This window comes from Saccoglossus kowalevskii, chromosome 10, assembly GCF_978046115.1.
Source record: "Saccoglossus kowalevskii chromosome 10, keSacKowa6.1, whole genome shotgun sequence".
Taxonomy (NCBI): domain Eukaryota; kingdom Metazoa; phylum Hemichordata; class Enteropneusta; family Harrimaniidae; genus Saccoglossus; species Saccoglossus kowalevskii.
Window position 1 is genome coordinate 23,814,019 of NC_140650.1, and position 12,789 is coordinate 23,826,807.

The following is a 12,789-nucleotide window of genomic DNA, read 5'->3' on the forward strand; positions in this document are numbered from 1 at the left end:
AGACTTTTTGGGTGTTTTGTATGAAATTTATTTTCACTGATTTTTTACCAGTTGAATGTAAAATATAGGAAAAAAGGTCTATTCACTGGATTTTACTTTCAAAGAATCATTTCTCCAGCCAAAATAAAGTATTTTCTAGTATTATGATTTCAAACCTCAGTGGAACAGTAGATTTGAAAACACTTTGAAAGGTGAAAACAAACGTGTTTCTCTCACCGACGACCATTTTTTGACAAGGTCTATTGAGTAGATGAAGTCTGATTTTTATTAGCCAGTACACTGCTGCATGAAATATATTAGGCAACGTACATAAAAATGGTCTGAAAAAAGACCATTATTTTGACATTCACCCAATGACAATTACCATAACACAAAATGTACAAAGGTTTGGCAAAAACATCAGCGGTCCTTTGAATGAATAATGGTTTTTGCATTTTTACTATTTTAAAAAAATAGCAAGGCTAAAGTAAAATTTTGCCAGGGTGCACTTGATCAAACTACCGGTAGGTATAGGGGGTGTGTGTGTGTAGGGGAGGGCGTAATTTTCTTCAGGCCAGTCAAAGAATTAATTTACCAAACACATTTGGATTCAATTTACTGTTCTAATAAGCTTGCATATTGGTAGTTGTTTCTGTGCTTAGCGTGATAAAATTAAATTACCTATAATATTACACTTTTCAAAGAATTTCATCGTTACAGACTTGCATTTTAACTTACAGCAAAGAAACCACTCAGTCAATCACACACAAGAATCTTGATTTTAAATGGCACTGTATTCTAAATACAGAGTGCCCCTAATCCAGACGCTGATGCTGTGGCCGACAAGACATTAGCTGCTTGGCTGACTTCCAGCAATAAGATAGCTTCTTTCAACCAAGTGTCAGCCACTCTTCTTGGCATACCTTGTAACTGATTCACATATCTAACAGCTTGGTCAAAATCACCATGTTTTATATGGTAATCTGCAAAAGCTAACAATTTAAATGTATCAAGCTGAGTAAGATCTAATTCTTCATCTAACGGTGGCCGGGGATTGTCTATAATCAAAAAAGATTGAAAATAAGACAAGAAATATCGAAAAGGACTGGTTCCTACTTCATCAACTAATGCAACTCTCTTGCATACTTTTTTGACATGTTTCCACCTAGCAATTAGACTTTCTTCTGTAAACACTCCCCTTGTTAAGGCATCTTCTGGGATTGCTTCTAGTATACCATGGACAACTGGTATTGAGCTGCCAGCCTCTTTTATAGCTGCGACCTCATTATCAAGTGGAGTCAGGACATCGCTTCCCTTCTCACCTAAGAAGATAAATTAAGAAGTTTGCTTTGACATTTCTCATTATTTAATCATTTGAGTATTTTTGTCAAATTAGCTTTAACCTTTTCACCACTAGTTCCCTCTTTCATCACAAATTCACAAAATGTTCCTGTATATTGTCTGTTGGCTCCAAAACTAAGATTCATTTCTAGAAATATTGAATAATATAAGAAAAAAGTGCAGAATAATTTGAATGAGAAAGTCTGGTGGTGAATAGGTTAAATGAACACACGTCAGAACTGCACAGGTGCCTGTTCTCTGTATTGACCCTGTAAAATCAGTTGCTATGGAAATAAGATTCCTGTTGGGTGGGACTCGCAACATGCACATGCTCTGCCCTTCAGATAAATAGACATTAGAAAGTAGTGTTCATACCATACTTGACTGTCCTTCGAAGTGCCTCACATGCAAGCCATAGTTCTTGAGCATTTTCAGATTGTTTCTCTAGATCTGCTCTGTCTGAAATTGATACATTTTACCAAATAAGTATTAATACGAGTTTGTAAATATGTCATACCTGGGCTATTGCAAAATTTGTAAGTTGATAAAACAAAACAGTGTTCCTTAATACAGGTTTTCTAGAGAGCAGGCATTTGGAGCTATTAAATAGTAATTTTGTAAATCATTCTTGATATGTCATGTCATGACACTGAATCAGCGATTGCCATACCTTCAATTGCTGATTCCACACCACGTAGCCTTGCCAATGCACCATGTAACTCAACCTGATATTTCTCACGTTCATCGTTAACTCTTTCTTCCATTTTCTTGTCAAATTGTTGTTCCAATTCTTTAGATTGTACTCTGAGGACGTCATTAATGTGATCACTGTGAGCAGCCGCTTGTCTCATCAACTGGTGTCTCATTTCAAGTTCATATTCACGTTGCAGTTCAGTTTTCTGAAAAACATTAATGTATTAGTTACTGTAAAACACTTTATTTTCGCTTGGAATTCAATTTTGCTGAAGAATGATTCAGTGAAAACAAGTCATTGAAAATGACACAGTCCCCGTTAAATTTGTTAAAGTTCTCTTTGTGCTTGTCATATTAAAGCGGAGGGGTTGTCGCAAGCGTGTGCTTGAAACTTGAGTTTCAAGTGGCGTATACAACAGATTGTTTATTTACATCAAAACACGTGTTTCATGTAGTAGTAATATGGCCAAAAATAAAAACAGCTGTTATTCGGCCATCTTTGATCTGATTATGAAACACACTGATATGTATGATGTATGTGCCAAATACAAATGAAAATGGTACATAAATTGTGGAAATATAGTAGTGAGGCCAAAAAGTCTAATGGCTGTCAATCGGCCATCCTTGACCAGATTTTGAAACAAATTGTCATGGACATGCATCCTAACATGTATAAAGTACATGTATGTGCCAAATTTGAATGAAAACTGACAAAGCACGTCCAAGATACCGCATAAAAAAACAAAACAAGATGCCTGCCAGTCGACCAGCTGTGATCCAATTGCAAAATAAATTGTCATGGACATGTATCCTAACATGTATAATCTATGTACCAAGTTTGAATGACAAGGCATGTGCATATGGGACATATGTGGGACACATAAGGTACTAGGCACATGCAAAGAATGAACAGAATCGGTCCACAGGATTCTGAAACATGACTCTGGACAGACTGACGCATGGACACACGGTCGGGAACATGTATCCTAACATGTATAATCTATGTACCAAGTTTGAATGAAAACTGACAAAGCAGGTCCAAAATACAACATTTTCAAAACACAAGATGGCTGCCAGTCGGCCATTTTGAATCGAAACCACTGCATGTGCATATGTTCCACATAAAGTACTAGGCACATGCAAAGAATGAACGGAATCGGCCCAAGGGATTCTGAGATATGACCACGGATGCACGGAGACCGAATCCAGCAAATATACCTTTTTTCCTATATTTTACATTCAACTCGTCAGAAATCAGTGAAAATAAATTCCATACAAAACACCAAAGAAGTCTTTTCAGCGAAAATTAATTCCAACTATAAAAATAAAGTATTTTACAGTAGTTCTAATCAAACTAATTATAAAAACATTCAAAACACCTTGAGTGTACTAAATAAATTGCCATTAATGTACATGTAGAATGATGATACAATATTTTTAGCGCATATAACAGTAATATGTTTAGTGTTAAAATCAATCCATAATTAATCATTTTTATTTTGATAGGGAAATTCTAGATTTTACATTTTTTTATTGAAAATACAATTTCCCTGGAAACATGTTACCAGTAATTGCGCAATTATTATTAATAAGGAAAATAGAGTTAAATTTCTGTGGATTGTTAGTATTGCTATTCTAATTATTGGCTATTAAAACTAAGAATATTCATGAAAATGTTACCATTTTTTGCTGGAGAACACTAAATTCTTTTTTTTGTCTTCCCAATTCACGGTTGACTCTTGCATCACTTTCTTTCCTGTCTTCTTCTTTCTGTTTATTTAACGCAATACCTACTCGTTGTTGTTCTCTAGCCTGCTGTTCAGCTAGTTGTTTTTGTAGTTGTTCCACTCTACGATGGGCATGTGCGATCAGTGAATTTAGTTCATCTTCTGTCAATTTCTTGCCTAATGCAAACAAGCAAGTATAAGAAAAGATATAAATATGAAGCCTTAAACATTTAAGAATATCAAAACAACAAAATATATTATTACATTATACACATATCAGTGCAGGAAATTTGTCCAGATCACATACCAGACATCAGGGCTGGTAACTTTCAAAAGTTACAAGCCATGCTAAAATGTTACCAGTCCCGCACATTAATTCAATTGTTTTCTATCAGCAGGAAGTTGTTTTGATGGTGGAGCATTGTTTGCGTCGAATATCGATTTGGCTTGTTTATGACCAAATGACATTTCATGGCATGTGAGGGCATCTTGTCTTAAGTTGGTACACCCGGTTCCAAATGATCCCTTTCCGTACTTACGGAGTTTGTCTGGTATTTTGCGGTTTGATAACGGCCCGTAAATAGCCCGGCAGATACGGCAATACACTGTATGATTACCAGTGTCATCGGTGAACAGCCATTCTTTGAACTCTGTCTTCCAGCTTGGAACGATTTTGCGGATACGTTTTGACTGGTCATACTCCTTATTTGTCGCAATTCTATCGATGCTCAACTTCTGTTTCTTTGTTACATGTTGTACGCGAAATGAAAACCTTGTAACAAACTACGCAACGATAGAACTGGTCAGGGGTCACCGGAAGTCTCACTGCACCATGGGAGATAGGTTCTGACCCAAGGTCACGTACCTATTATTATGTTAATAAGTCAATGGATTTCGTGTTGTGGGTTGAGAATGCGTGTCGGCCAGTCGCGATGTGCAACAGCAATGCAATATTTTCATAGTTTTGGCTGATCACGTTTCTGTTTAAAATGTTTAGAGCACAAATAAAGAATGGTAGCTTGTTCTAATTATTTTAAATTCGGCGGAAGAATGTGGTAACATGTCACCCAACTACCGGACAGGGAAGTTTGAAATTCAAACAGTCCGATACGAAAGTTACCCGTCTCGGCGTTTCCCACACTGCACATATACATCACTAACTGTACGAAAGGCCACTTTGTGCTACAAGTACATGTACAGGTATATGCTCAAAATTTGAGTTACCTTTCTTTCCAAGCTTTACAGTTGGCATAATACTTTCAAGTTCTTTTTTGAATTGTTGCTTTCCTTTGTCCACTAAATCATGATATTCTGAAAGGATCTTGGACTCGGCTTTAGCTGAAGTCACCTATGAAGCAGTAACATCTGGTAAGTCAATTATTTAAGTCATATGAACAAGTACCATCAAAGATTCGGGTAGGCAAATTTCACAAACATGTTTGGTGATATGTTATCAAAATTCCATGTATAAATCATTCTTTCACCGACTAGTGATTTCCTTTATGTACGTTTATCTTGTGATTTTTTGACCATCTCGTAATTCATGTGACTTAATTAAGATGGAATCTTTATCAAATTACATTTTCCTCACTGGAATAGTATTCTGTATTCCTTACTATCCAAGAAAATGATTGTTTTTACACAAAAATAGCAAACCTGTGTATTACTATTATGGCAATACAACTAAGTGGCATCAGCATATCACACGACCTGAGTATTCTGTGAAAGTACTTCATGGCATTGCTATGAATAATGAAAATAGAAAATAGTCTGGATTACCTCGGCTACAGCAGTGTCCAGATCATAACTAACTAGATTCAAAGTCTCTTCAGCACCAATTATAACAGAGGCCAGCGAACTTTGAGTGAACTTAGACTTTGATGCCTGCAACTTGGCCTCTTCTAATGTCTTTCTCAACTTTTCAAACTCTTCTCTGTAATAAAGAAAAATAACGTGTTTGGAACTTTTGATGTGTCAACAACTAAATCACCATGGTTACACTTACTTTGCTGTGTCTGTCTACATCTAAATCACCATGGTTACACTTACTTTGCTGTGTCTACGCATAAATCACCATAGTTACACTTACTTTCCTGTGTCAACTAAATCACCATGGTTACACTTACTTTCCTGTGTCATCAACTAAATCACCATGGTTACACTTACTTTGCTGTGTCTACATCTGAATCACCATGGTTATACTTACTTTGCTTTGTCTACATCTGAATCACCATGGTTACACCTACTTTGCTGTGTCATCAACTAAATCATCATGGTTACACTAACTTTGCTGTGTCTACATCTGAATCATCATGGTTATACTTACTTTGCTGTGTCTACATCTGAATCACCATGGTTACACCTACTTTGCTGTGTCATCAACTAAATCATCATGGTTAGACTAACTTTGCTGTGTCTACATCTGAATCATCATGGTTATACTTACTTTGCTGTGTCATCAACTAAATCACCATGGTTACACTAACTTTGCTGTGTCTACATCTGAATCATCATGGTTATACTTACTTTGCTGTGTCATCAACTAAATCACCATGGTTACACTAACTTTGCTGTGTCTACATCTGAATCATCATGGTTATACTTACTTTGCTGTGTCATCAACTAATAAATCATCATGGTTACACTAACTTTGCTTTGTCTAAATATAAATCACCATGGTTACACATACTTTGCTATGTCTACATTTAAATTACCATGGTCACACCTACTTTGCTGTGTCTAAATCTAAATCAGCCACAGCAATAGCATCCTTCTTAGCATCTAGTGCTCCAGTCACAGACTCCCACTGCATCTGTTTTTCTTCTGACGTTTTCTGTTAAGACAATGTTTATTAAGTGTTTCATTAGTATAATTCATCACATTTTAGGTGATGTTGACATATATTTTAAAAAAGCTTTGTAATTATACAAAATCACCTTTAGAAAAAGACAAGCAGCCTCTCAGCTGAGATAGCTCCGCACATTTCAATTAAAGAACAGAAGATATCATTAGAAAATGAACGATATGTATAATATCAAAACAATCAGACTTGCGGTTTTCAACAAGAAGTGGAAAATATTACTTTTTACCAAAAATTACAAAAATATTCATCAAAAACAGAGAATTGAAGATATCATCATGAGATGAACAAATCTAAGAGAGGAGTACCCAAGGTACATATACACCAAGTATCAAAGTATTCAGGCTTGTAGTTTTCAAGAAGAAGTCGAAAAAGTAAAACATTGACACGGACGACGGACAATCACTCATATGATAAGCTCCGCTCGACAAAGTCGACAGCGGGGCTAATAAAGAAGTAACATTATTACGGTAGCTGCAAATAAAGGGTATATGAGGCATGTAGTTGTGTAGTATCATATTTTGTTATTGAGATCTGGCAAATAAAGATCAGAATTTGCTTTCCTGGTTGTGTTTGTAATACATTTTCAAATTGTATGTGTCATTTGTGTTGCCATGCTACATGTGGGAGTGCGAATGCAATCCAGAGAGCTGCTCATATCATAAGATTGGAATATCGATCTGGTTTTGGCGAGTTTTTCTCCGTTTCTCCACTTCTTACTACATTTCTATGTCCCAATTTTCTATTGTTAACTTGGCTATCCTACGCAATGGTGTTTATTTACATATTTATATTTACAAGCCTTGACTTAGCGAAATAAACCGAGGGAACTGTTGGTATGATTTGCATAAACAGAGGGGTAATGTATTCTATACCACATGATCATTTCTCGTCCAATCACTAAGGATTTCTTGAATATAAGTAGTTATAATATAAATGTATATGCATATGATTACCTAGCAAAACAACCAGAAAATAGAAATAAAAATAAACTTACTGCTTTGGAATCATCCATGGCATATTTAAGTTGATCACTGTGTATCTGAATAGCGTCTAAGGCATAATGCTGAGAATCAATAGCACGATGTGAAACACCAACACAGGAGTCTAACATTGAATCTATTATTGCATGCATAGCTGAAACATGAGATAAACCTGTTATTAATAACTCATTGTATATGTACATGTAAAATATAAAGAACTTATAAGATAAGGGTACAACAAGGGAACAGGGGCGCAGCACCCTCATGCCATGGCTATGCACCCCCTTACCCTGGGGAGCAGATCCTCTGGCAACCATAAAATTCTGACTGACCAAGAAACACATGTTGCCACAGTCTTCAATTGTGACCTATTGGATAGCTCCATTTTAACTTAGAATTATCAAAAACTCCACACCCTGGTAGGGAAAACCCTATCTCCCCCACTTGGAGGTGCCGCTGAATTGCAGTGCTCCCTCTTTTCTAGAAAAACCCCTGGGTACACAACTGGTGGGATATGCGATGATGACCGTAAATTATGTCACGTTAATTATAAGATGAGTACACTGTACTAATGCAAATGAAAGTCTGTGTCCTTGTGTATTTAAGGAATGTGTATTATTTGTCAGACAAACTTGCCTATAGGTGATGTTTCAGTAGGTGCGTGATCTTTTGGTTGCCAAAAAAACACTGCAACTTTATTTACAAGTTGCCAAAAATATCTAGTGCAGAGTTAAGTTTCAGAAATATAAATATTGAATTCAGGAGTCGTTTTCATTTTATGTTTTTTGTAATTGCGTGATGAGTGTTCAAGATTATGATGTAAATTTGTGATTACCACGAATGAGTAAACCTGTTATTACCAGCAATATATTATATTATGAATTGAAGTACAGTAGTGATAAAAAAGCACTAAAAGATTGCCCTGCGCAATAATTTGGAGCCAGTACTTGCTCCCAAAAAAGACAGTTTTTCTAAAAGATCGCCGGGGTGGGGGTGGGGGTATTTTTACCTTTTTGAATATGGTAATAACATTCATTTCTATCTTATTATTGAACCTGCCAAACAAGCATGCACCCTGTGTTGCAATTGGTCAGAAATAACTTAACTGATTAGGGGGGGGGGGTTATTATAACTCTAATACTGTGAAATACTTTATTTTTAATAATTAATTTTTGCTGAAAAGGCTTTTTGGGTGTTTTGTATGGAATTTATTTTCACTGATTTTTGTTGAGTTGAATGTGAAATATAGGGAAACAAATATATTCGCTGGATTTTATTTTCACAGAATCAACTCTTCAACGAAAATAAATTTCAAGCAAAAAGTATTCTACAGTGAATAGATTTATAGATATAAAAGTTGCATACCCTTATCATATAAAACATTGATAGCATCCAACACAATTCAAACTACACTAACATTTCAAAGACTGTTGAGGAAACAAGATTCTATCAGAGCAAGGATTCAAAAGTAATCTTACCAGCCTCATCTGCAGCTTCATCAATTTCTTGTTCAATAAGTTTTGCTTCCCTTTCTTTAGCTTCTTTTTCTTTTTGTCTTATAGCTTCTCTTTCTTCTATTTGCTTCTTTGCTTTCTCTGCTTCTGCCCCCTTTGCTTTATCCTCTGCTACAGGTGCAGTTTTTTGTACAGCACCTTTTTTGGATGGGGTAGGTTCCTAAGAAGAGAAGAGTTTGTATATACTTAACACAAACGCTGCACAATCAGGTAATAAACACAATAAAAACCACATTCAGTTCAGTAGTTTGTTTATAGCAAAAATGACTATGAATTTTGATTTGATAAACTACAATATACCATAAGTGCAGGTACCCAATTCACCACAAGAGGCAACCGTTTACTGCACTCATCAATTACATGCGTAATCAAACAACTAAATGTACTGTTTCAAAGAGGGATAACCAGTGATACTCAGAACTGCATTTGGAATTTTGCCACCACTGAGTTGTATCAACACAACACATTACAAATAGATATCAAGATTGTTTTACAAACCTTTTCAGATTGTGGTGTTTTTGGAAGTAAACTTTTAGTGTCTGTTTTAACGGCTTCATCTGGTGAATCAGTGATGAATGGTATATTTGATTTGGATGGTACTGAAAATGACGGCACAGATGGAAAAGCACCTTTAATCCTGCAAAAAACAAAATTATGAATTTAATTTGTGAAATGTTAGTGAAAATTCACACAAAAAGATTTACATATGCACCTATGGTGATACACTTCAAACAGTGCTACCCTGGTAATACCAAAGTTGTATATAGAAAATGGCGATAACTCAATATAATGGGCTTTCCTCAGTAGAAGATGAATATGTACCATATACTGTAGTTGAATTGATAGGAAAACTTGTAAGAAATACAGCTCACTATTTTCTTTTTATCGCATATTAATTAATTTATTCAGTTCCTTTAAGTAATATATAGCTATTGTTCGTATGTAAATAAGTATGTATATATATATTTGTGTGCTATGTTTATACCAGTTCAAGGTGGGAAGCTGAATTACAGATATCATACAAACTACCCTGACAAGAGAATGCATGTTTTCCTAAACGGACACTGAATACAAGGAACCACTAGTTTGCATCAGCCCCCAAAAATTCTGTGTGAAATGTATTACAGTGGTTATACTTGGAACAAGCAGTTGGCCGAGATTAGCTAATAGTCTCATGTACAATTGACATGAAGAGAACACACTAATCACAAAAATCCACCCAGGTATCAGTGTATTCATCATACAACATTACCCAGAGTTACTAATACATTACCTTTGCATCAGGTCCATCTTCTCTCCATTTCCTGACTTGCCATTCTCATCGAAAAATTCCTCAAACAGAGGATTCAGAAATGGCCAATTGCTTTCAACTTGCTTTCGGAATTCAGGGTCAACTTTAGCATAAGCAAAGCTTCCTACTAAAGCACCTCCTGTAACCACCAAGGTTCCTCCAAGAAATTTCAGCAAAGTTCGTGGCCTGAAAAATGTATTTTGTACAGAATATATATTAATAACCACAGCAGATAAACTTATTCTTTGAATACCATCAAACCATTGATGTTTATTTGTACGACAGGTGGTAATTTAAAAACCCACCAATTATTAAGACCAACACTTCTTAAGTGCATTAGACGTACTAGAGCCCTGCGAAATAGTAGTATCACTATGCACTTTATACTTACTTTTTAGGTGGTACTGTTGGGGGCACCTTTGGAGCTTCACTTGCTTCTCCGGGTTTTGTACACAATTTGCATGACTGCACTCTACCAATTCTTCTACTGCAACCCAGGCACTGTAACAACATACAAAGCATTAATTATTCAAACCTGATGAGTATTTTTATTATAATTGTAGTGATGTTGAAATATTTTTGTGATGATTATTACCGGTAGTATACAAAGAAAGCTGAAAGTGAAGAAGCTAGCTATTTCAGGTACTCATGTAGAACATGGTTGCAACAATAGTAGAATTCTCCACCACGAACATCACACTTTTTAACTTCTTGGTGGAAATCTACATGTGTGAGGAATTCACATGCTTGTATTGGGTGAAGTCTGAGTGGATAATTTACTTTATTCTCTACTAACTCACAGAACGTACTCCGTTGCTAAGACGTGCCACACTGTACCGTTTATTTTTATGGGCTCAGTGCGAGCTGCAGTGGAATGCCAATCGAAAAGCCAATGAAAACAGCTAATGTTGAGAAAACTACACATACACAACTTAGAGGATATCCTAAACAACTAAATTGATATATGTTGCACATGTAGGGGTAGTCCTGACAACTAACCCAAAGTACAGTTTTCTGAGTTTTCGGTCTTTGTTTTCACCAAATATGGTTATCAGGCAGTGAAACTACCCAAATGTTTGTTCTCAAGACTCATTTGTTCATACTGTTTAGGAATGTTGTAGTTTGTAATGAAAATTTTGATGAGAAAATTATCACAAATTGTTCATAGTATAATATCCAAACATTCCACAGCCAAGATTAGAAACTGTTTCTAATCTTGGCTGTGGAATGTTTAACAGACACTTAAATCAAAGTTTGTGACATCAAACACTTAGGGATATCATCAATATGATTAAATTTTATGCAATAAAATGCTAATTAGCATGTACATTTGCATACTTGGATAAGATCCAGAGGATAGAACATTAATAATAACTTCATTACACAACTGAGGGCTCTGTATGGTACAAAACAACAAAATAACATATTCTCAAAAATTGGATGTCACCAAGGATCTATAGGTGTCTGAAAGTGTGTGATATGTGCTGAAGATCACACACGAATTAAAAAAGTTGCGTGAAATTTTGGAGAGGTGAGTTTAAAACTTAATAACAAGACCCCTGAAAAGATAAAAAAAAAAAATATTTTTATATAACATCAAGAATTTACAGCAAATTGACAATTTTACCAGTATACAGGATGACACTTCTATAGTCCTGCTCTTCCTTAATTCAAGCCACGGTTTGGAAGATTAGTTTTTCAAATGCTTTGCTACATTCATGCTAAATTATGAATAAAAATCTCAAAGTCCGTTTGACAATTTTTCAATAGACTTTTGCCACTGTACTTTGACATGATCTATAACGGTAATTTATGTTGCAGCTTTATGTCACTTCAATAAAACTCCGATGTCTATGTTAACGTCTGGTAACCTTAAACACGTAAACACTACACCAATTACCAGTGTTTTATGCTGAGCATATTTGTCATAATACATTACATGGCTATTGTATAATGTACCAACTTTAGCACAGTATCAGATGAAGTTGATAACGATCCTAAAATCATGGAACACCCAAAGTCAATATTTATTCATTTAGTATTACTTACTTTTACTCTCCCGGGTACCTGTCTAGCCACCCTCAACATCGCTAAAATGTATCACGGCGATCGAATTATCAGATTTCCGTCAACTTATAGGTGAAGACATCAGCAGACTTCAATGCACGTCTGCTCGTCCACGAAAGGTCAGGCACCGACAAATTAGGGGTTTCTGGGTAGAACAGCTGGATCGTTCGCAGAGAAGAAAAACTGTAGTGTAGAAATATTCGTTTACTTTTATTGTTTTATCTAGTTACTGAATTTATTTGTCGTATAAAATATAAATAAACGCTTTATATTGAAAAAAATAAACTTAATACCTAAATTTATATGTTTTATCTTTTATTCAAAACAGAACGCC

General features: G+C 35.5%; 1 protein-coding gene across 1 annotated transcript; it reads right to left on the bottom strand.

Annotated features, from left to right (window-relative positions):
• Positions 1-425: 425 nt before the first annotated feature.
• On the bottom strand, positions 426-12,638 carry LOC102806521 (MICOS complex subunit MIC60-like). The gene is made up of 13 exons (XM_085504396.1): positions 12,438-12,638; positions 10,780-10,889; positions 10,371-10,574; positions 9,596-9,734; positions 9,062-9,257; positions 7,598-7,737; positions 6,470-6,573; positions 5,520-5,673; positions 4,965-5,088; positions 3,694-3,917; positions 1,991-2,219; positions 1,696-1,779; positions 426-1,301 (listed from the first exon to the last, which is right to left on the bottom strand). Exons 1-13 carry the CDS (start codon positions 12,474-12,476, stop codon positions 778-780), a joined length of 2,271 nt encoding a protein of 756 aa, XP_085360522.1. The 5' UTR covers positions 12,477-12,638; the 3' UTR covers positions 426-777.
• Between the last annotated feature and the right edge of the window lie 151 nt (positions 12,639-12,789).